General features: G+C 43.4%; 7 protein-coding genes across 7 annotated transcripts; 4 read left to right on the forward strand and 3 right to left on the reverse strand.

Annotated features, from left to right (window-relative positions):
* Positions 1-508: 508 nt before the first annotated feature.
* Positions 509-3,172, forward strand: L199_006095 (protein PNS1; the record flags this gene model as incomplete). Its single annotated transcript, XM_064891796.1, has 15 exons — positions 509-536; positions 618-1,026; positions 1,160-1,226; positions 1,296-1,374; positions 1,440-1,457; positions 1,520-1,592; positions 1,656-1,822; positions 1,891-2,022; positions 2,094-2,308; positions 2,385-2,556; positions 2,627-2,692; positions 2,754-2,793; positions 2,858-2,921; positions 2,980-3,026; positions 3,088-3,172. The coding sequence occupies 15 exons, from the start codon at positions 509-511 to the stop codon at positions 3,170-3,172; spliced, it is 1,662 nt and encodes a 553-aa protein (XP_064747868.1).
* Positions 3,173-3,381: 209 nt separating this feature from the next.
* Positions 3,382-4,139, reverse strand: L199_006096 (uncharacterized protein; the record flags this gene model as incomplete). Its single annotated transcript, XM_064891797.1, has 3 exons — positions 3,382-3,622; positions 3,763-3,917; positions 4,062-4,139. The coding sequence occupies 3 exons, from the start codon at positions 4,137-4,139 to the stop codon at positions 3,382-3,384; spliced, it is 474 nt and encodes a 157-aa protein (XP_064747869.1).
* Positions 4,140-4,550: 411 nt separating this feature from the next.
* L199_006097 (uncharacterized protein) lies at positions 4,551-6,662 on the forward strand (the record flags this gene model as incomplete). The annotated part of the gene is made up of 6 exons (XM_064891798.1): positions 4,551-4,719; positions 4,783-4,993; positions 5,102-5,338; positions 5,439-5,904; positions 6,052-6,343; positions 6,403-6,662. The coding sequence occupies 6 exons, from the start codon at positions 4,551-4,553 to the stop codon at positions 6,660-6,662; spliced, it is 1,635 nt and encodes a 544-aa protein (XP_064747870.1).
* A 1,576-nt stretch (positions 6,663-8,238) lies between these two features.
* On the forward strand, positions 8,239-10,157 carry L199_006098 (uncharacterized protein; the record flags this gene model as incomplete). The annotated part of the gene is made up of 3 exons (XM_064891799.1): positions 8,239-9,253; positions 9,339-9,470; positions 9,532-10,157. 3 exons carry the CDS (start codon positions 8,239-8,241, stop codon positions 10,155-10,157), a joined length of 1,773 nt encoding a protein of 590 aa, XP_064747871.1.
* A 385-nt stretch (positions 10,158-10,542) lies between these two features.
* On the reverse strand, positions 10,543-11,067 carry L199_006099 (uncharacterized protein; the record flags this gene model as incomplete). The annotated part of the gene is made up of 4 exons (XM_064891800.1): positions 10,543-10,575; positions 10,639-10,711; positions 10,841-10,868; positions 10,947-11,067. The coding sequence occupies 4 exons, from the start codon at positions 11,065-11,067 to the stop codon at positions 10,543-10,545; spliced, it is 255 nt and encodes an 84-aa protein (XP_064747872.1).
* Positions 11,068-11,391: 324 nt separating this feature from the next.
* Positions 11,392-16,062, forward strand: L199_006100 (uncharacterized protein; the record flags this gene model as incomplete). The annotated part of the gene is made up of 15 exons (XM_064891801.1): positions 11,392-11,736; positions 11,810-11,939; positions 12,015-12,137; positions 12,191-12,329; positions 12,400-12,557; positions 12,629-12,829; positions 12,898-13,568; positions 13,646-13,790; positions 13,876-13,998; positions 14,061-14,190; positions 14,263-14,539; positions 14,609-14,714; positions 14,770-14,873; positions 14,938-15,723; positions 15,802-16,062. The coding sequence occupies 15 exons, from the start codon at positions 11,392-11,394 to the stop codon at positions 16,060-16,062; spliced, it is 3,699 nt and encodes a 1,232-aa protein (XP_064747873.1).
* Positions 16,063-16,590: 528 nt separating this feature from the next.
* On the reverse strand, positions 16,591-19,366 carry L199_006101 (uncharacterized protein; the record flags this gene model as incomplete). Its single annotated transcript, XM_064891802.1, has 8 exons — positions 16,591-16,644; positions 16,720-16,920; positions 17,220-17,237; positions 17,324-17,556; positions 17,635-18,196; positions 18,285-19,086; positions 19,155-19,246; positions 19,304-19,366. 8 exons carry the CDS (start codon positions 19,364-19,366, stop codon positions 16,591-16,593), a joined length of 2,025 nt encoding a protein of 674 aa, XP_064747874.1.
* Between the last annotated feature and the right edge of the window lie 1,938 nt (positions 19,367-21,304).

Here is a 21,304-nt window from a genome sequence, read left to right on the forward strand (position 1 = left end):
TTGGTGATCCATGTAAATGGTCGATATGGTCTGTCTCTATGCACGCATCTTTTGTGTGGTATACCCATTCAGTATGCTGTCTGATACGGTGTATGCTGTATGCTGTATGCTGTCATTGTCATTGTCGTTGTGCTCGTTGGATTCGATGCCACGCGCTCGATCCCTCTCTTTGCTCGTATTCGTATTCGGGAATACCAAAGTGGCACTCTGGGGTAGCCAGATACGGGGTAATCCCTGATGAGGTCATACCCCGGGTTGTTTGTCAAATCTCGTAAAAATCAGTGAAAAATGGTTTCAGTCTGGACATCAACAAGATCAACATCGAGGGACAAGACTCTTTCATCTCAGCTCACATCCTGAATCTCCTTTATACCGTATACCTACAACTCATCACTCTAAGAGTGTCGACAACTGGGTGCTCAACCCATATAACACCCTGTATATAGGCATCTCATCCGAATAACCCTTCGCCTGTGATCAATATATATATATCTGCAAGTGAACAACAATGAGCGCCCAACAGTTCTATCAAGGCGGTAACAACAATGGTTATCCCGACCAAGGGGGATATCAGACCAACAATTATAATCAACAGTATGCACCTCCTCCTCCCCAAGGGTATAATCAAGGTGGTGGATATCCTCAACAGCAACAGCAATATCAACCACCTCAAACCCAAGGCCAAGGTCAATACGGTATGAAACCATCTCAACCTTATGCACCACCACAGCCACCTCCCCAACAACCAGGGTATGGGGATAATTCCTATCATCCAGAATCGGGTGGACCACCCGCCTATGTCGATACAGCTCCTTTCTCCCAGGCTAACGAAAAGACAGGTCAGAGACTAAACCCAAGGAAAAGGTTGAACGATCCCATTTTCTTGGTGTTATTCTTAGCTGCGTTGGCTGGATTCGCGGTAGTTTCAGGTATAGCGATCAAGAGTTTTGTTGAGGTTGGTGGATTAGGGGGTGGGTTTGGGAATGGGTCGCAAGGTGGTACGGGATCCAGTGTGACGCTTGATTAGTGAGTGATCCGTCTTAAATACTTTGCTATTCTACCCTATATATCAATCTACATGGATTCATTTAGGAGACCTTCTGCGATCAGCTATGATAAACCTCAATGGCTGATGAATGTTCTTTGTTCCCTTTTATAGCCATACTGTCTACTTGCTCCTCATTGTTTGCGCCTTGGGTCTAGCTCTGGCTGCTGTCTACCTGGCCGTGAGTATCCAGCAATCTGACCTATGACAGTAGACGTATGGCTGACCTGTACTTCCTTTCCTACCACAGATGGTCCGCGCATTCACCAGAATTATCATCGAAGTGACATTAGCCTTGACCGTCATTCTCAATATCGGTATTTGTATCTGTAAGTCATCTGACAGAGTGCAATTGGTATGATCCAGCTGATCATATGAGTTTCATTGTCTCTAGACTACTTTATCATTAAATGTAAGTCCGCTCATCAATACTCGATCCCGCTGAGAGCTGATCCAGACCATGAACCACGATAGACTGGTCCGGAGCCATTATCTTCTTGGTGATTGCTCTACTATCTGTCTTCTTCTATTGGTCAATGAGGAAGAGGTGAGTGACCCTCAGAAGAGCAATCAAATGTACGCAATGCTAAATCAACTTATTGTCTCATAGAATACCTCTCGCCAAACTACTTCTACAAGTTACTATCGATATCACTAAACATCATCCATCAGTCTATGTGGTAGTACTTTTAGGTCTCATCGTCCAGTCTGCTCTTTCTGTATGGTATACTTTTACTTGTATTGCCGTCTACGTCAAGTGGACGCCTGGAAGTGCAAGTGAGTTGACAATTGAGATTCAACCATGACTGATCGAGTTGCTCAAGCTAATTTGTGTGCGATAATAGCATGTACCGGTACAAGTTGTTCGTCCGGTAAAGTCGCCGGTCTAATCTTCTATTCCACATTCGCATATCTCTGGACTTCTCAGGTAGTCGGAAACGTAATACTCTGTACCCTTGCAGGAGGTATCTTTGGTGGTAAGTATTACTCCCCCTGATTTCCGGTCTTCGGTAAGGATTTCCAGCTGATTGAATCAATGGGATTTCAGGATGGTATTATTACGGTCCTAGAGTACCTACTGGTGGATTACCCAAACGAGCCACTCTATCAGCTTTCATCCGTGCATCTACGCTATCCCTCGGATCAATCGCATTCGGTTCATTGATTGTTACGGTACTAGAGTTGATAAGATTGATCTTACAAGCTATTCAACAGTATGAAGCTGGGCAGGGTGATACGATAGGAGCGATCGTAGCTTGTTGTGTGAGTGACCCTCCATCTTATCCGTCAAATTCCGGAGTACCATATCGAGCCCAGCTGATTACGGTGAAACACGTAGGCCGCATGTTGTGTAGGCTGTATCGAAGGCATGATAGCGTGGTTCAACAAGTATGCCTATATTGAGATTTCCTTGTATGGTAAATCTTATATACCAGCTGCCAAAGATACTTGGGCGTTACTTAAGGACAGAGGAATTGACGCTTTGGTCAATGATTCACTGGTCGGAACGGGTAAGTGATGAAGTTCTCTTCCGAATGGCTTAACAGCATGAAAGCTGATCATTCTTTTGGCGGTTGATAGCTTTGATGTGGGGAGCATATATCAATGGTTTCTTATGTGCCGTATTTGGTTATCTTTACTTGAGATGTAAGCTTTCACTTGCACGCCGCCTCTAAGGTGATAAAAGCTGATGGTTGAATGAATGTAGTCACGAACCCAGCTTATAATGCCGATGGACAATACTCTGCGTAAGCTATTTCCTTACAGTTGTCAGTAGTGTGAGCCAGCTGACATGACAATGAACTCGTACAGACCCATCATCCTGTTCTCGTTCTTGATTGGTATAAGTGAAGGGCAGGTGATCAACAGTGCTATCGTAAGGTGCTATCTCAACATCATCCGGACCGTTGCTGATATGATGCCGTTGATCGCAGGATGCTGGTGTATCTACCATCTTCGTGGGATTGGGTGAAGATCCAATGTAAGTACGATCAGCTGAACACTACTCCTATGTTTCGTGGCTGACTAAGCCTTTTGATCAGGGTCCTCGCTGAGAGAAGTCCAGCATTGTTCGAATTGATCAGACAGACTTATCCCAGAGTTGTGGAAGGTGTTCCCAGGAGATAGACCGTGTTGGTGGATCTGAGGATATCAAGAATCACGTACAGCATGCAGTAACTCTCACCGTACCAACCTACATCAATCGAACACGAAATCCGGTTAATCTGATCAAATGGAATTCACCTTGATAACCCAATATAATTTTTGATTTTATGATTATCTACTTAGCATTACTCTTATAATACAATTACAAACTACATGCAAACATATATAATCTATACGCCATCTTTCCAAGCTGCTTTCTCAGCTTTGACATTCCCCTCTTTCTGTTTCTCTTGATCTCCCATGACCATTCCCTGTACACTCTCCAACTTCCCTTCCAATCCTTCTTTAGAAGGTATAGGGACGGCAGCGATGGAATCTGATGCAGCCTGTTTGTAATCCCATTGAGCTTTTTCGGATTCTTTGTTACCCTCTGATTGACGAGTCTGGTCGGATGTTAAGTATCCTAAAGCACTGTAAGGGGAAATTAGCTTGCTGAGTTGTACTGTACAGTATCGAGCGGTATTGTATAAAAGATGATAACATTGAGCAAACGAGAGGGACAGATTAGGGAACAGTTGAATTAAGATAAGGTCGAAGAAAAAGGAACTTACGATTTTGCTTTCCCCACACCTGAGTCTATTGTAGCTTCCAAAGCTTTTTTACTCTTTGCATCGTCAACTTGCAATTTACCTGATTGTTCTAGGTTTTTACCTGATTCCAAGATTGAGTCGCCTCCTAATGCTGATGGAATGACTGATGCTACTGCCTATATACTTGTACATCAGCTATTAGATGATCTACGTCTTATGAATACTGTATTCAACAGTGATATAGTGATATAGTGATATAGTGATATGGTGATATAGTAATGTGGTGAGTGATAGTTTAACGAGTATTCGGATAGACTAACCTGCTGAGCGACACCTGCTGCAGCGTATAACTGTCCGGTTACTTGTGAGGGCTCGCTTCTTTCTTCTTGAGATACCATGTTGGCTTTCGTCTTGTAATCTTATAGATGAGCTTCTGGGCAAGGTTGTACGAAATACAATTTCTGTAGATGCAGGTATGAGAGATTTGGTCTGATATTCAAGTGAAGACTGCCCACAAGCAACACTGCTTGAATTTCATTCGAAAGCTAAGTTACTGTACAAAGCTGGCTGTGATGGATGTGACGTCATACAGCTACACCCTACAGAAACCGGTGACTAACCTCCACTTGAGATGTCCAGGTGATTACAGTATTCAACCCACGTAGACCAATCATCATCCTTGTCTTCCTAATCACCATTCCATCGTCTTTCCCATCTATTCGAGTTCTGAGGTGGTCGGACAGATGCTCTCTACCCAATCAAAAGTAACATCGCTGACAAGACGATTCCCACGAACACTATACTCCACCATGTCCTCGACAACAAACCGACCAGCGCTATCTAAAGATTATCCATCTTCCACCGCAGAACCTTCCAAGCTGTTCAAATGGCCAGGAGGTGATTGGGAGTCTACCAAAGCAGTCCGGGAGGTGCTGGAAGATAATAATAGGGGATATGATATATACGAATCTGCCAGATGTCAGCATAACTATATTGTTGACCGCTTATTCAAGGCTGACTGATGATCGGCCCCATGGATAGTTGCACATAATCACTTCCCTCATTCTGCCCTGACTCGATATGCTCTAGGAGCCCCCTCACAGCTTATCAGAGATACCTGGACACACGATCGACCGCATCTCGTGTCGCTTGACCCGAGCGATGAGAGTAGGAAGAAAGAAGAAGTCAAGGATGTTCCTGATAAGATTGATAGTGCGAATTGGGGTGATGAAAGATACCTAGGTATGAAGGGGTAGGTCTGATTGCCCAGCTCAAGAATAGTATCTCAACCCTTCAGCGGGTACTACATACGTTCAAGAGAGAGCGAAAGATTGTTTGGCTTATACGAGGCGTCCTACAGTGCCTATTCTCGATATCTTACTTTCTTCCATCGCGAAATTGCCAGACTAGGTCCTTTGGAGACTCTGAATAAATACGTTTTTGCTCCAACGGCAAATTGGGAGAAATGGAAGGACACAGATGGAAAAGAGCAAGAGCCGCCTATGATGATCGATCGATTGGTTGGTGGACTTTTTCATCCTTTTATCCATGTCGGATTCGGGCTGGAGTTCAACGATAGGGTAGTACTTGCTGAAGGGTAAGTCGGTCAGGATTTCCCTATTCAAGGTGTCGCCTCTCATATGAACATAGACATATACCTATAACAGGCTGACGCCACTGTCTTGCATTGCACGTAGTCTTGCCGAAGCCGCTATTCACTCTGATGAGCTGAATCTCCCTCTCATAACACCCGGATACGCCCACGAGATCAACCATCCCTCACATCCAACCCCCGATCATCTCCGTAGACCTCCGAGGGAAATACCCGATTCTGAAGATTGTCTCTCCCCGAATTGTGCTAGAGAACCAAGACTGGGTAGATCTTTGTTGGAAATATACTCTATCGTACTCCATTCGCCTGATTTGGCGCCTGTACCGTACGATAAGAATTCGAGTATCAATGACAGGCTCAAATATGCTACCGAAGGTGGTAAAGCGGAAAAGGTCAGGAAATTAGCTGAAGATTGGAGTCTGACTGATGAAGAGCTGAGTGATGGTAAGAATGGTTGGAAGAGGAAGTTCGAAGAAGTGGCGATTTTGGTTACGCTCTTGGCTTGTGGGACGGGTAGGAAAGGAAAGGAGTTGAAGATTGATTTCTTCTTGGTGAGTTGGGTTTCTCATTTAGAGATGATGACGTACAGACATGATTACAATACAACAATCAAGTCATGGAGGTCATTCATCACAACCAGATATCTTGAAATGAGATGAGAAGTAGGCAACAATGCTTATTCTTGATTGATTGTGTAGATGCATACCCTCACCTCATCCATCTTCATACCCACATACATGCCGATCCTGTCCATCCCCAATCGAAGACTACTCCTTAAAGCATATTTGTTGGTTCTGCTCAACACCGCAATAGCTAGGGGACGACCTGCTATCGATCCAGAATTGACCATGTCATATGATCCATTCCCTGTAGCACCTGGATCAGAAGAACAAGTCGAACCTCAAAAGGGCGCTGTAATAGGATCACCTGATAAGAAGGAAAGTAGGAATCCATGGATGGGTATAGTCGAAAGTAGTTTGGCTTATCCCGGTGAGCACTCCATCTTCTCTTAGATTAGGATCGAATGCTGGCTGATGGACCATTTGTAGATTCGCATGTTCCCAAAGCCATCCGATCTCTGGTATATTTCGCAGAATTGTACGGATCAACCAGACCTGGATGTTTCATCGGCTCGTTCCTCTCTGGAGGACAGACACATGAGACGATCCCTGGACTGGCTAAAGTAGACGGTACGGTGTTTGTCAGAGGTGCAGGGGCGATTATGAATCAGATGGGATGGACTAGAGAAGGTCAAAAGGAAGGGGATTGGGAGTTCAGTCCAGTGGGATATGATGAGGTTTGGAGATAGGCACGAGTGATTGAAAGAGAGATGTGTGAATTTTCTTCGGTACTAAGAAAACAAACAGGATCAGAAGGAAAGGAAAGAAACTGTTAATATAAATATCGAGTATGGATGGCTTGGTCAAAGAGAAATTTCGTAAAAACAGATTGTTGTATATTTCGGGAACAAATCTCTCAGCCTTGTACTATTATTATCGCAAAATACAAGTTAGTTATCATTAACGATGTAGCCACGGTGAACATAATCGTTCGTTTACCTTCTCACGCTGGTGCGTCCCACCCGACGCAAGTATGGTCAAACTTGGAGCATGCCTTACTAGAGTACGAAGAGCTTGAAAGTATCTCTGAAAGCTCTTGACGCTCTGATTCGAACACCACAATGTTCAAAGTTTGGCTTGCCCCTACGTGTTATACGTACTGTATGCTCCTGTGTCAGTCTAAAACCCAACGTGCGTCTAAGTTGGAGTCCACTTGGCAATAGCATATGGTGGTCATCGTACTTCTCACACTCCAATGCAAACATGATGCACGTGAAAATTTCTCCATGGATACATAACAGAATTGGTACAGTATCTTGGCTCAGCTCACGAATACCAAGTTACCCCTATGTAGTACGGTAATCCGGTTGTGGAACATATTCCGGAGCGTCATACGTGTGCAGTCACTGTAAAATCAATCGGTGACTTTTCGAGTTTACAAGCCAAGCCACACTTTATCTGTTCACTCAATTAGATAATTTCATGGACGGGAAGGGCAAGTCTAATTTATCTTTTCGCGCGATGCGTCAGACCGGCTGGAGCTAAAGTATGATCAATCGCCTAATGTGATATGCCGCTCTCGACTTTAGGTTAATTCATCATCAGTAGGTATACGTATCGGGAAATGAGCACTCAGCTTGTACACTGAGAAGCTAAAGCCATGATTATGTTCGGAGCGGGAATCTTCTCATCATACATACGTACTGTGCAGTACAGTACGTACACTAATGATCCACTTGATCGGTTCGGCTGGTCAAAGAAAACAACAGATCAACATTAATTAATTGAATCCAATGCAACACGAGCAAGTCAGAGATTCAGCTTCTCTATTGGGGGTGATTGGTTGAAACGGCTAAGAAAGGGGTCAAATTACGAACATGAACATCCTGATTCATTACTCTTTAGTACTGGTAACTCATTTGGCCCTGATCTAAATGATCACAATCACCTGGTTATTCACCTTGCTTTACCCTACCATGAAGGTGGAATGGCAGTATAGAATGCGATCTAACAAAGATATAAACTCATCATGTGAGACATCCAGATTAAGTCTGGCCTGTCTGTTCTTCTTCCTTCTTCCTTCATACCTTAGCTCATAACGATTGTGCGAGTAAATAGAATTTCCCAAATTACATATATATCTATATACAGTATCTTATCATATCATTTCCGTCATCCTCTTCCCCTATTGGTATATATCCACATTCTATTTACTTTCCAGATAAATTGGACTATACCATATCCGGACCAAGATCAACTGATATTTATCAATCTCGAGAAACCTAATAATCAATCAACCATTGATCATACTTTCATTTGCTCAAGATGGCTAGCTACAGCTACAGCCTCAGCAGTATCCCTCGCTCACAATCATTAACTCACCCACCTTCTCCTCTCCAACTCGCAAGTACACCAGTCAGATCACAAAGTGTATCCACCGGTAACAGTGGTTCAGTCAAGTCTGAAAGGAGATTATCAAGAAAATTACCACCAGCATGGACAGAAAGCCTAGAGAATCTTGCTCGTACATCGCCTCCAACAAGTACAAGATCAATTGATAATTTCTCTATTTCTATTTCACCCATGTCTAAGACATCTCAATTACCTATCCCTGAATTAGAAGATTCTCTTACTACCCAAATCGGTGGTAATGGTGATTCCAGTAAATCACAACCGCAGGCAAGACCATATGTCTTAGATGTTGATACTCCACAACTACCGATGATCGGCAGATCAACATCCTCATTTTCATCTGGAACCCCTTCAGCAATGGCAAACAACCATGACTCAAGTACAAATACAAAAACGATTAATCCTACTTCGATTTCTATGGCAAATCAACATACCCATTCTTCTTCTTCTTCATCACAATCAAGCAATATGGGTTTCCTCAAATCTTCGTCATCCTCCCGTTCTGATATCCTTCTTACTCCGCAATACCTTACGAGCAAATTACGCGATAGGGGTTCGATCGATTCTACCGATACAACCTCATCTTACGCTACTGGATCTGGCTCATCTCGTCGAAGGCGAAGGGATGGATGTGGGAGTGCATCGTGTGAGACATGGTCGCTATTCGATGAAATCAAATTTGAAGATTCCCTGTCTACTAAATCCAAATCAACCAGTAAGAAATCCGAAAAGAAGCCCAAGGAAACTTCTAAAGAGAAAAAAGAAAGGATCAACCAAGAAAAGTTGTTATTCGATGAAGATAGATTACCTACGCAGAAGATGTTATTCGAAGCTAGTTTGATGGAAGTCGTTGATGATAGAGGGAAGAAAGTGAGATTTGGAGATCTGGTCAGGAACCGAAAGACTATAGTGATTTTCATTAGACATTGTAAGTCACACTGTCAATATTCAGTGACTTTGATGTCTGAAGGTTTGACCTTTGGCCATGAAACTGATCTTGAACATATCATCAGGGTACTGTCCACTTTGCGCACAATACATGAATTCGATCCTTGCCGAAGTGAGCCTGGATGCGCTAGAAGAGGCCAATACAGATTTGATCATTATTGGTAATGGATCTGATAAGATGTTGGATGGTTACAGGAGTGAGTGGTACACTGACTCAACTCGGTCGATTCTCGTGGCTGATTTTCTTCATTTGATCAGATAAATCGTTCCGATGTCCTTTCAAGATGTACACCGATCCTACACTTGCCTTATACCGAGCTCTAGGTCTTACTCGTCAAACAGGTGATGGAGGAAATGCAGACTCCAAAGGCGATTATCTCGTTCAATCAGCAATGGAATCAACCGTTCAAACAGTCAAAAGAGCCACCAAGATGCCATTGAGGAATCCAGGTCATTTCACTCAATTAGGTGGTGAATTCATATTTGATGGGACATTGAATTGTCTATTCACACATCGAATGACCACCACGAGATCACATAAACCCATTAGGGATATTTGTGAAGAAGCTGGTGTCAGATTGGAATTCATACATTACGAACCTGGATTACCACCTCCACCCGTACATAGACATTCCTTCTTGGGTATCAATCAACAACAACACCAACAGCATGTAGGATTGGAAGGTGATGACTGGCAGATGGAGAGGGATCAGACGATCAACCGAATCAAAGCCCTCAAAGCTGCTAGAAGAGCTAATCCAGTGATTAATCTCCAAGATACGAGATCCAGAGTGGTGGATCACGTGAAGATTGTAGGTCAGGATATGGATGAATACGAGGATGAGGTGGTATTGGGTTTTAGCGCTTTAGGTATTGCGACGTAGATATTCGGACTCTGTTGGCGTGTCCACTAAATATAGCTTTTATAATTATCGTTCTTCGTCCTCGATGGTAATGGGGTTTGATATACTATGTTAGTTGTTCTGTTGTATGCAATATGATCTGATCAGTCAATTGTACTATGATATGATGAGTCCTATCCAATCTGGTAGAATGGCAGAGAATAGCGTGTCAGTAGGTACATGAAAGAATGCCCAAATAAGGAGGCATCCAACCAATTATGCGCCAAGGAGTCGATGGTGTGATCAAACCATTTGAGCAAATCCTGCTGTTTCACCTCAAATGAAAGATGTACTTTGGAGTATGGGGTATTTAGTAATACATGGGGGATATGTGCAGTGTAAGGCTTTTTGATAGTCGATCGGTATATTACGCTTTAGGTCCTTGCCCACCCGGTATGAGCTAAAAAAAATAAAACAACGTGAGATGATCGAAAGTTAGCCTAGGCAATGTAAGCTCACTTACCATTGCTATGTTGTTTCCGTTCAGCAATGTCTGACCTAATTCAGTTTCTGTTATACCTTCCGGGGTGACCTCGCTATGATGAAAGCATCAGCATGACAAGTATACCCCAAATGAAACAGAAGAGATTCGACTTGGGGGTGAACCTAATGTCCAGCCTCATGATCCAAAATGACGAAGCAGGGCATCGGAGACTGTAACTCACTACTCTTTCACATCCTTTAATACCATATCTAATGGTCAATGTATTATCAGCTTGCCGCTTACCTCCAATATGACGCCAACGAATTGGGGGAAAGGTTGATACTTACTAACATAGTCATCAAAACCCATCAAGGTCCCCGTGAACTCCCTCTCATTCTTCATGAGCACCCATATCGGTGATCCGATACATCGATCGACAAGTTCGAGGGGTAAGATTGTGCTTGCCATTGTGTCCTGATGGTTGGTATCGTACTGTGAGTGGAAGGTGGAAAGCAGAAGACGATGTTCTCAGATTATTTCAAGAGTTCGCAAAGAGGTGAACTCTCTTCGAGATGTGGAACGGAATCAAATATCCACGTGGATCGAGCTGATTACCCCGCGTTTGGTCGAAATGTCGAGTGACGGTCATGATGATGGTGATGATGGTGACGAGAATCTTGCTGATGATGAGCATATACATATCAGTATTGACAAGTAATCATACCCGAACAATTAGAAGCGCAAGTTTAGCTGGGGACTGGCTGGCTTTAGACAGGAACGCTTCACCTCCCAATGACCAACAATCGACCAGTCTTCGGCGGGATGTTCGACATGATGCGTCGTAATGCGCCTTCGCAGCAGCAGGCTCCAGGAGAAGGGAATGTCGGACAAGGACCAGGTCAAGGTCAGCCTCAGCAAGCTGGTGTAGGGAGAGGTGTAGGTCAGGGACCGAATCAAGCTCGTGGTGGACCTGGACAGCCTGCACCTCCAATATTGACTAGACCAAGAGCCCCGGCATTGTTACCTTTGAAACGAGACGGGTTCGAGGACAATGTAGGAGGAGCACCTTCAGGACAGGATAGTATCACTTTGGGTCAGCTGAAGGCTCATACAGCTGCTATGGAGAGGAAACAGAAGGTTGGTCGCTCCATCGTGATTTTTGCGTTATAAAGACTGTACTGAAAGAACCCTCGCATCTTCTGCCCCACAGACCCAATTATTCGATTACCGATATGATGATACAGATACTTTGATGAATGAGTTACAAGAGTTTTATCCTTATGTGGAAATGGCACATATAGCAAAGCAGCCGGAGAAGTTCAAGGGGTCTTTCGATGGCGGTGAGTTTGGTCAGCTTAAAGCAATACGCTCCGTTTCTCATGTGCTTTCACTGATGTTGTTATTGCCTTGCTCAGATTGGACCGAAGCTCCTCTGAAGAAGCGCAAAGAGTATATCGAGCTGCAACTGGAGTACCTGGAGAGTCCGGTCCATGATACAAGGCGAGCTGCTCAAGGTAGACTATTGTATCTCTTGCAAGGTGTGTAGGATAGATCACAAAGGATTGAATCTTTTGGCTGATGGGCAAAATAGGTACTTTCGCTGAGACAACCTCGCCGGAAATGCAACTTCACTGGGTGATAGAGAATGCGAAAGCGATTAGAGCTGTTGATGGTGTGTCTACTATAGTGGTTGGACTGGCAGATGCCGCTAGAAAGTATACCGCTTCAGCGTAAGTCCTATCGATAACCTTCAGAAAGGCATTACAGGAACGGCAGTGATTGAAATCTGGTCCATTGTAGAGACGACAAACCCCAATCGTCAAGTGCGCCTCCTGGGACTGTACCAGCTCAGGTAGACCCATACGACGATCGAAGTGCGGAACTCATGGATCTGCTTGGGATGCTGTATTTCATAGTAGAAGTCTTCAGGACGGACGAGGCTTTTGGCGACGAGCTAAGTGAGTACTCAGATATCTTTGTAGGTGCTATAGATAGATATTGAAGTATTGAATCTGGGTTCCTTCACTAGTGGCTATGTCTCCACCTTTGCCACTTGTACTATTCCAAATGGTTGCCTCACTGAAAGACAGGCTACCAAAAGGTTATCCGGTCAAGAAGGTTTTGTTGTTGCTCTGGAAGACCTTATTAGCATGTCTGGGAGGCATGAAGGAAGTCAGTAAAGCTAGAGCATTGAGTAGGGAACTGGCTGGATTGCCAGTCGAAAACAAAAGTGAGCGGTCATCAGCCCTGATCCTCTCAATCAACTTACGGTCGATTGACACCGTCTATACATTGCAGACTTCACCAAAGCTACACCTGTAGACATATCAACTTGGCGACGTGATACAGCTGTCAAGTATCCCACATTCGCTCCGCCCCCATCGGTAGTCGCAGGAGTATCGAACGACAAGCTTGCTGAAGGGATAAAACCCATCCCTGCTCGACCAAATTACCATTCCACCGAAATTCCTATATCCCAACCACGTCAGCAGTTCAATTGCGCACCAGCTACCTCTGCGCCGTTACCAGGTACACCAGCACCGTCGCCACCGCCATCACCCAAACCAAAAAAACAACAATATCAGACTGATCCTACTCGTCCCTTTGTATTTCCTTACTCACGTGCATCAGCGATAGCCCCTTCGAGCTTGGTTCCATTTGCGATATCAGAAGCTGATAAACTGTATCATCGACATGAGTATATATCATTAGGATTATATCAATTATGGCAGACGAGAGAAGAATGTATGCGTGAGGAAAGGGGTTTGGGCAAGAGCGGTTTGATAGGATTCACTACTTCCAAATGGGATGAAGATGAGGATGAAGAAAGTGAAGAAGCTATGAGAAGAGAATGGAAATATGAAGAAGAGGAAATGGACGCTATCAATCAAGGAAATAAGGAACGTGCCAAATTGGCGAGAGAGAAGACAGCTGCTGCCAGGAGATTGCATCGTGTTGAGATTATATATGTGAGTCCGCCCTTCTTGTGATGAATTGTAGACAGGACACGTTTTAGCTGAGACGATCTATCTGGGACGTTATATAGAAAAACACGTTACCTATACAGCAGAGTTGTGTGATCGTGCTTCTGAAATTGTTACTGGCAACAGTGACTAGTCCCGGGGCCACAGGTGTAAATCTAGCGACGGGAATGCCACAAGGTGTCACTTCGCCTACTCAAGAAGTACCTCGTAGGTCAACTTCCCCTCAATTCAACACGATCCTGCTATCATTGTAATTGATCGCCTCATTGAATCGTATTTCCTCGCTACGTAGCCGCCGAAGAGAATGTCCCTCCTCCAACTAAAGAGGAAATAGATATCGCTCGACATCGCGAAATCACCTCCAAAGCCGTTTCAGCAATTCTCCTTCTGCTCTTGAAGTGGTTCAAGGCTTCTCGTGAGTGCATCGCATCGTCAGCGGGACCACGCTAATTCCCCCTCCGGCCGTGGTTGATATAGATATCCTCAAATTCCATTACTTCGCTCAACTGCTTTTCGATTCAAATTGCGCTTTATTGGTTTTGAAGATGTTTGGCTTAACGGATTTGATGAATATTGTACAGACTAAAAATGAAGTGGAGGATTCGAAGTGAGTGCTTATTCATGACAGATTCCGTTGTACATTGGTTGTCTAAAATGAAATTCATATTGGTGATTACAGCTTCTTCCGATATTGTCATCTAAACTGCTCGAAATCGCCTCCTTCCCCAGAGGACGACCTACTTTTACGCCAACCTACCAAGCAATCACCACCGCTGGCCTCAAATGCAGATACTCTACCAAGCAATGTTCCCGGAGCAGCTGAAGCAGAGGTCGAACTGATCAGTGACTATTCATGGAGAAATTTCTTCTCTACTATCAATTTCTTGAAAATATTGCAAAAAATCACGAAACATAGGTCTCACAGGACATACATGTTGACCACTTACAAAAGTTCTGTAAGTCCACATCACAATGGCCTAGCCCTGTTTATGAGCTGATAGGATGACTGGATCTGCTGTGCCCAGCAAATCCTGAAACGAATGTTGAAAGTGAATCACCCGATGTTGCAATTGCAGATACTGAAATTGATCAAGAGTCAAATGCCTTGGTGTGGCCGAAAATGGAGACAGAGTGAGTTTGATGCATTCGTCAAGTAGAGGATTGTAACTGATTCAGATCCTTGCAGCGAACATGAAAGTTATAACGTCTATCTACCTGAACTGTCGACCTGAATTGCGGGATGATTGGCTAGCTGGTACTGATCAGGACAACGAACTGGAAGATGCTTTGGTGAGATGGTTTCGAAAGCAAATGCAAAATTTGCATGCTGATTCCAACCCGTTGTATCATTCAGCCTCAAGAGTACGCTTTACGATCCTTAATCCAGTTTTACAACAAACGACATTACTCTGCACACCTAGCTTCCCTGCCATCACCTGAACCCTCCCACAAACGATCCAATTCTACATCGGCTGTCACTTTGGAAGATCCAGCATTGCATCATGCACATGGTCATGTACCTCACGGAGCACCTCATCCAAGAACAGCCTCAACTGGAGAATCCGACGTCTTCCCTCCGAGAAAGAGTCTTACCAATACAGGAGCGGCATTACCATACAATCCAGATGGTATGATTGAATTCTGGCTACACGAGTATGAAGATGTCCTTGGGGAAGTGTTTGGTGGAGATATCATGGAACATTCTAATGAAGTTTGGGATGAATTCGGTCTATCCCATCCCACCAATCTGAACCTTCGTTCGGAAAGTAATCCGAATGATAATGATGATGGAGTAATTATTGGACCTCATGCAGCGGACAGAGACGATAGAGCATGGAACAGGTTGACCGAAATAATGCGTTCAGGTGCTGGTACTGGGGATAGACAAGATGAAGAAATTAGTGATTCCGAGAGTGCAGTTAGTGTAGGTGAATTAGGTGAAGATGCTAGATTGGGTGGAGCAACTTTCGATATTGATATTGGTAAAAACCCAGACCAAGATCAAGATCAGGATGAAGATCAAAAGCAGCAAGAAGCAGAAGATGAAGAGAGAGAAAGGGATAAAGAAAGGAATCTTTCGATAGGTGGTCCAGGAGGTAGAGTACGAAGGAAATCAGGTGCAGGTGAAAATACTTGGGAGGTGAGTGATGCGTTGCACTTGTGTGTCTTCATGTTGGATCTGACTGATATTGACGACAATTGGCTTCATCTCATATAGCATATGTCACCTACTTTAGCTTTATTACCTCGTTCTCCCGCCGAGAGAAGACGCTCGTCCTCCGGAGGAGGTGGATCACCCCTTCGTCCGGTCATACCTGGTAAACCCCACGAGGTGATTTTGGGTTTGGGGGAAGATGTATTTGATGATGAAGATGAGATTGATACGCGTGGCCCAATGCCTATTAGGTCTAACACGAGGGATTTGGAAGAGAGAGAGGGAGGTGCCGTTGATGAAGTGGAATATACCTACGGGGAGTGAGGTCATAAGTACCGATAATCTCAAATATGGATACTGTATATAGATTTGTGGATATGATTTTTATGACCTTGATGTACTGTAGATGCATTATACGATTGATCATACTGCTGTATATACAACCTTATCCTCAGGAAAAAGTCATTCATATAATCAATCGAATTCTGAATTTGGCTCTATCAAAACGTCAGACCACAGTACAAGAGGAAAGTGCACAGAAGATGCAATTGAGTTTCGAGCAACAGCCTTTCATTTTATTCGTCAATAAGCATAAGCATAAGTGTGAGCGTGGGGGTAGCGTTGCAATATGAACAAGATAGGATATGAAAGATAAATTATTTATTGTATGAATAATCACAAATATTATATATATGATAAGTATAAATAGTAGACGATGGTACTGTACCAATTCGAGTAACCTGCTCGAATATGGATGATGTCGGTCGAGAATAAGATTTTTCCAATCATATATTTACTTGTGTAATTATATTTTATGGGATGTATCAAACGATTGACAAGTAATATCAACAGTCAATGACCTTGTTGCTGAGCTTTTAACATTGCAGCTTGCTTTTCATTGGCAGCCTATTTTCCAATTCAACAATATTTTAGTAATCTGTAAGTACAACAAACAAGCAAAGTAAAACCAGGATTACTCACCTGAGAGATAGTCAGATACGCTCTGGTGGGTGAAGGTTGATGATCTACAACAGTCAATGCCATAGCTCTCTTTGAATCTATCGATAATCCACCGGCTTTACCTTCTAATCCAGTCGAATTCTGATTAGATCCATTGGGATTCGTATTGGTAGGTTCCCCTTTCTCGGTCCATTCGAAGAACGTTGACATTAGGTTCAGGAACTGTTCGTTGAGACGAGATAGTCGTGAATAACACGAGGAAGGAAGGAAGTGGCATATTACATGAGTGAAATGATAGATGATCCATTTGAGGTAGAAGTGATAGTTGCATCGTTATCGTTGAAGGATGGAGTTGCGGATGGAAATGAAATATTATCAATATTGTCAGCTTGAAGTCTTGCTTTACAATCATCCTGATACTTTTTTATAATTAAAGGTTTAGGATTGAAGTTTAAACTTGAATCGATGTTCAGGTCAAAAGTTGTCGCAGAGGGATTATAGTTAAATGGAAAATCGCTTACACGTTCAGTTTTGCAGAACTACCAAATATAAAAAAAGAATAATCATCAGTCAACTTATCTTTCATTCGGTACTCTGATGGGTGTGAGAGATGTTCAATACTCACTTTAGGTACTGAATCAGTGGCCATCAATCTGAATATATACACTTGAATCCGCTCATACAATTTAACCATAGTTTGCAATTGGCTGGCATGTAATGTATTTCCAATACCAGGTTCTATACGACCTTTGACACCTGCATCTTTATCTGCAGTTATCTGATTCATGTAGCCGATTAATTCTGCTCGGAGGGTATGATCGATATTCAATTCACATGGTGACGCAGGTGCAAGGTAGGCTAAAATACCAATATCAAAAATTCATAAGCTTTCGGCTGACCACGTAAACATAATCAAATCACAAGACCAATACTCACTATTGTAAATGACGAAAGCCATAGCTATCAAATCCTGTTGATGCTTCTCCATCGCCGCATGACCAGTCGTCTTACTATTCTTATTCGATCCTGGAGTAGCAATAGCCGATGAAGTAGTTTGGAACCTCCTCTTGAAATCCTGTACGTCCAGCCAGAAACTCAAGTTCTCTTCACAGAAGTTCGCTCTAAGGAATTCTCTAAACAAACTTCGTAAAGCAGGTTCTTCCAATATCTGTTTGAGTCTCGCGGTATGAGAATCTTTCACATGGTTATCTCCACCTGGTACACCGGAAATATCGAAATCCGCACGTAACCTATCTGAGAGAGAGTTCCGCCTTTGTATCTGACTTGGAGCAGGTGTTTCACTTGAAGATCTACCTTTGGTATTACTATTACTATGGTTCAAGGAACTGGTGGACTCTTGAGCATGTAAGTTGGGTTTCGAGCTTGATGCATTAGGGTTGGAATGGGGTTTGCCGGAATCGAACCATTTAGAAACTTGGATGCCTTCTTTGGTAAATTTGTAAATGGCTTTCTCGGTTGCACGGAATTCTGCCTCTTGCTAAACACCATCCAGAACAAAACATATATCAGCTGACTGATGATACCAGTACAGTTATAGGTTGTATCATATGATGGACAGGACTTACCATTGCTGCACCGGCTCCTCCACCTGCACCACCCTGTCTGACAGTGACTACCAAGCTATTCTCTTTGGACGATTTCCCCTTATCACTGACCAAAGTGATGAAACCATATCTGACAAACTGACCAAGTATCTCAGCAGCTTCGTCTGTCCCAGTCGCAGAAGTATAGTCCAATATCCAATCGACAGCCATCTGAGCGGGGAACTGATAGTCATCCGCATTGGATCCACTTGCATTTTTCAGATTCATATTCGATATTTTCCTCACGATCATCCCATCGGATCTTTCGAAGGTCTCTCCAGGTGGTAGAGGAGGTGATTTCATGTAAAATCTTGAATTTCTATGAGCTTGAATTTCATCATCTGACATTTTCGTTAGGTTCGGTTCCTTTCCTGCAAATCTTCTAAAGAGAACCTCAATCACTCCTCGAGTAATTATAATCTCATCGTCCACGGACCGCCTTTCGAGATGTAACAATTTCATACAGATAGGTTGAGTCGCGAAGATTTTGATTAGGTGATCAGCCGAGATACCGTTTTTAGTTACGAATCTCTCCAAGATATGTAATCCTTTCGCTGTCAACATGTAGATCCCACGTTCCTTGAATGATACAGTATCGAGATCAGTAGCATTTTCGATTAGGTGGGAGTCCATAAAATGTTGACATATCGCTTTGGCCATTTCCCTAGACATGGAGAAAGTAGTGGTAGTGGTAGTGGTGATGATTCGTGTTGGATCCTTTGGATCGGCTGCACGTTGCGACTGGGAGAATTTGAGGGAGGAAAGGTTGGAACATGCGTCATCACTGCGTAGAGAAGATGCAAGGGTTAGCTGGGCGGTATGGTCAGCTCATCTAGAAGTGACGATACTAACGTAGTGAAACTGTTGGGATATGATTTGAAGAAATTCCTATGTGTCTCGAACTCCAGGGACACTACGAGGGTACAGAACAGATCGTGGGTGTCCTATGAGATAAAATCAGAACATAGAGCAAGTATTTGCGAGATGCATCACAGACTCACCTTGACGAAAGGTCTACCCCTTTTGGTGGTCTTCATCAAATGTGAATTGGAAGAGTTCGACATTGTAGGTCTTCTGTGATGATTGATTGACTAGTATGAGGAGGCAACGACGAGTTTGGCCACGAGGTTGAGGGAAAGAGATTCACCAGTGAAGGGGGAAGAAACAGGAGTTATGGACTAGAATGAAGAGCTAGAATGATATGTGACTGTATTTATAAGTGATTGGTATTGTGTATGTTATACAGTCGATAGGTCGATGAACAGATGAGTAGGTGGTGATGTGCGTTGATAGAGCGTAGACAGCTGTTTGTTGGAGAGGGAGAATGGAAACCGAAGAGGAAAAGTCGTGTCCGGGCAGTGTATTCTGTAACCTTTAGTGTGTGTGTGTGTTGATATTTGATGGTGGATCTTTTGGGGTTGAGGAGGAGAAGGGATAGGATGAGGAAGGATGAGACACGATGTGTGTTGTGAGGTATGTGTATTGTGTTTCAGCGTCGCAGCGCCGATATCGATGAGATGGGATAGGGTGAAACGGACTTTGACCGAAGATCAAAGCGTAGCTAATGAAGTGAGGTAGGTGGGTATCTGCAGAGTCCAAAGGTGAAATAGTCAATGATGGCGTTCTGTTAAAGTGGTACCATCAAGCTTCATGGAGATGTTTGAGGGGATAGAGCAGCTGATATGTAATGTAACTCACATGGAGTAGACGATCAACTCCTGATCACCCTTCTCTTCTTCAACTATCTATCTCAAATCCAATGTAGATGCTAATTTTCCGGTTGCTGATGATAAATTGACCAAAGAAAGCAATACGACTGTTGTGGAACACACATCAGCAATCAATCTATCAACGACCAATGTCATACATTCAAACTTTTGGAGTCTTGTCATGTCCATTTCATCTCATCTCATCTTGATGAAATCCACTTACGGAGGTAAAATCCAAGTATAAACATATAATCTCTACTGTGCTCGTATCCCACTCCACTCGATCAAAGGTATGTCCAAGGAGGGAGGTTGATCGTTCCTTTGCACCTTTCCAGCACGAGACCTCTAGAGGGTGTGTGTGTATGCAGATACGCACTGATCCTTGAGCGGATTGTTTGGATTAAGAGTGATGATGAGATGGTGATGTGATGCTATTGCAACATTTGGGATGAATCGACCTTCAACCTCTTATCTTAATGGACTTGATCGTGAGGTCCAACATCCGAGAGTCGAAGGAAGGCAAGTATGAGGTGTGAAATTTCCTCGTCTTTGTGTATTGTATTCTTCTTATTGTTACAACATACATAACTGTACATACAACGAATATTTGAGGTAGCAGAAGAAAGCTGCTCTGAACTATATCCATGACGAGAAGAGACAAAGAGTTTAGGCAGACAGGGATGGATCGGATGAAACCCTTACGTTTCATGTTTTCCTTTTTTTGGATTCTATTCTCTTTGTTCGGTTAATTCCCGCTTCACCATACACCACAACACCGTACATCATACCAAAAGGAGCGAAAAGGGTCCCGTACCTGATTTACATAGGATCATCACACCCAGATACCAAAAGACCCAAAGACGAAAAATGATTTTCCGATATGTAAATATACATCTTTTTTTTGTGTCTTTAGTCTTTTGTTCTTCAAATCATACTTAGGACAAAAAATCCATCCTCGCTTAGATGTTTTCGTCATCCGTCCATCGTCCCAAGTCGGAGGTAATGGACTATGACCAACTCCATTCACACGGAAAGCCTACTGTGGCTGCAATCACAGATCCGAGTATGCAACAGTTCCGAAGCTTACAGTGTCTCGGTATAAATCACTTGTCCTTTTACATCAACGTGAACAGGTTCGCAATCCTCCTGACGGTGATCTACAACCTCTCAACCTCAACTTCACTTTACGGAAGAAAATACCATACCATTATCTTTGAGGGGATACGATATCGTAAATCGGTGATTCCAGCAAAGATGAACACCGGATCTGAATTATAGTCATCCCTGATTACG

The sequence above is a fragment of the Kwoniella botswanensis genome, chromosome 1 (assembly GCF_036426115.1).
Source record: "Kwoniella botswanensis chromosome 1, complete sequence".
Taxonomy (NCBI): Eukaryota; Fungi; Basidiomycota; class Tremellomycetes; order Tremellales; family Cryptococcaceae; genus Kwoniella; species Kwoniella botswanensis.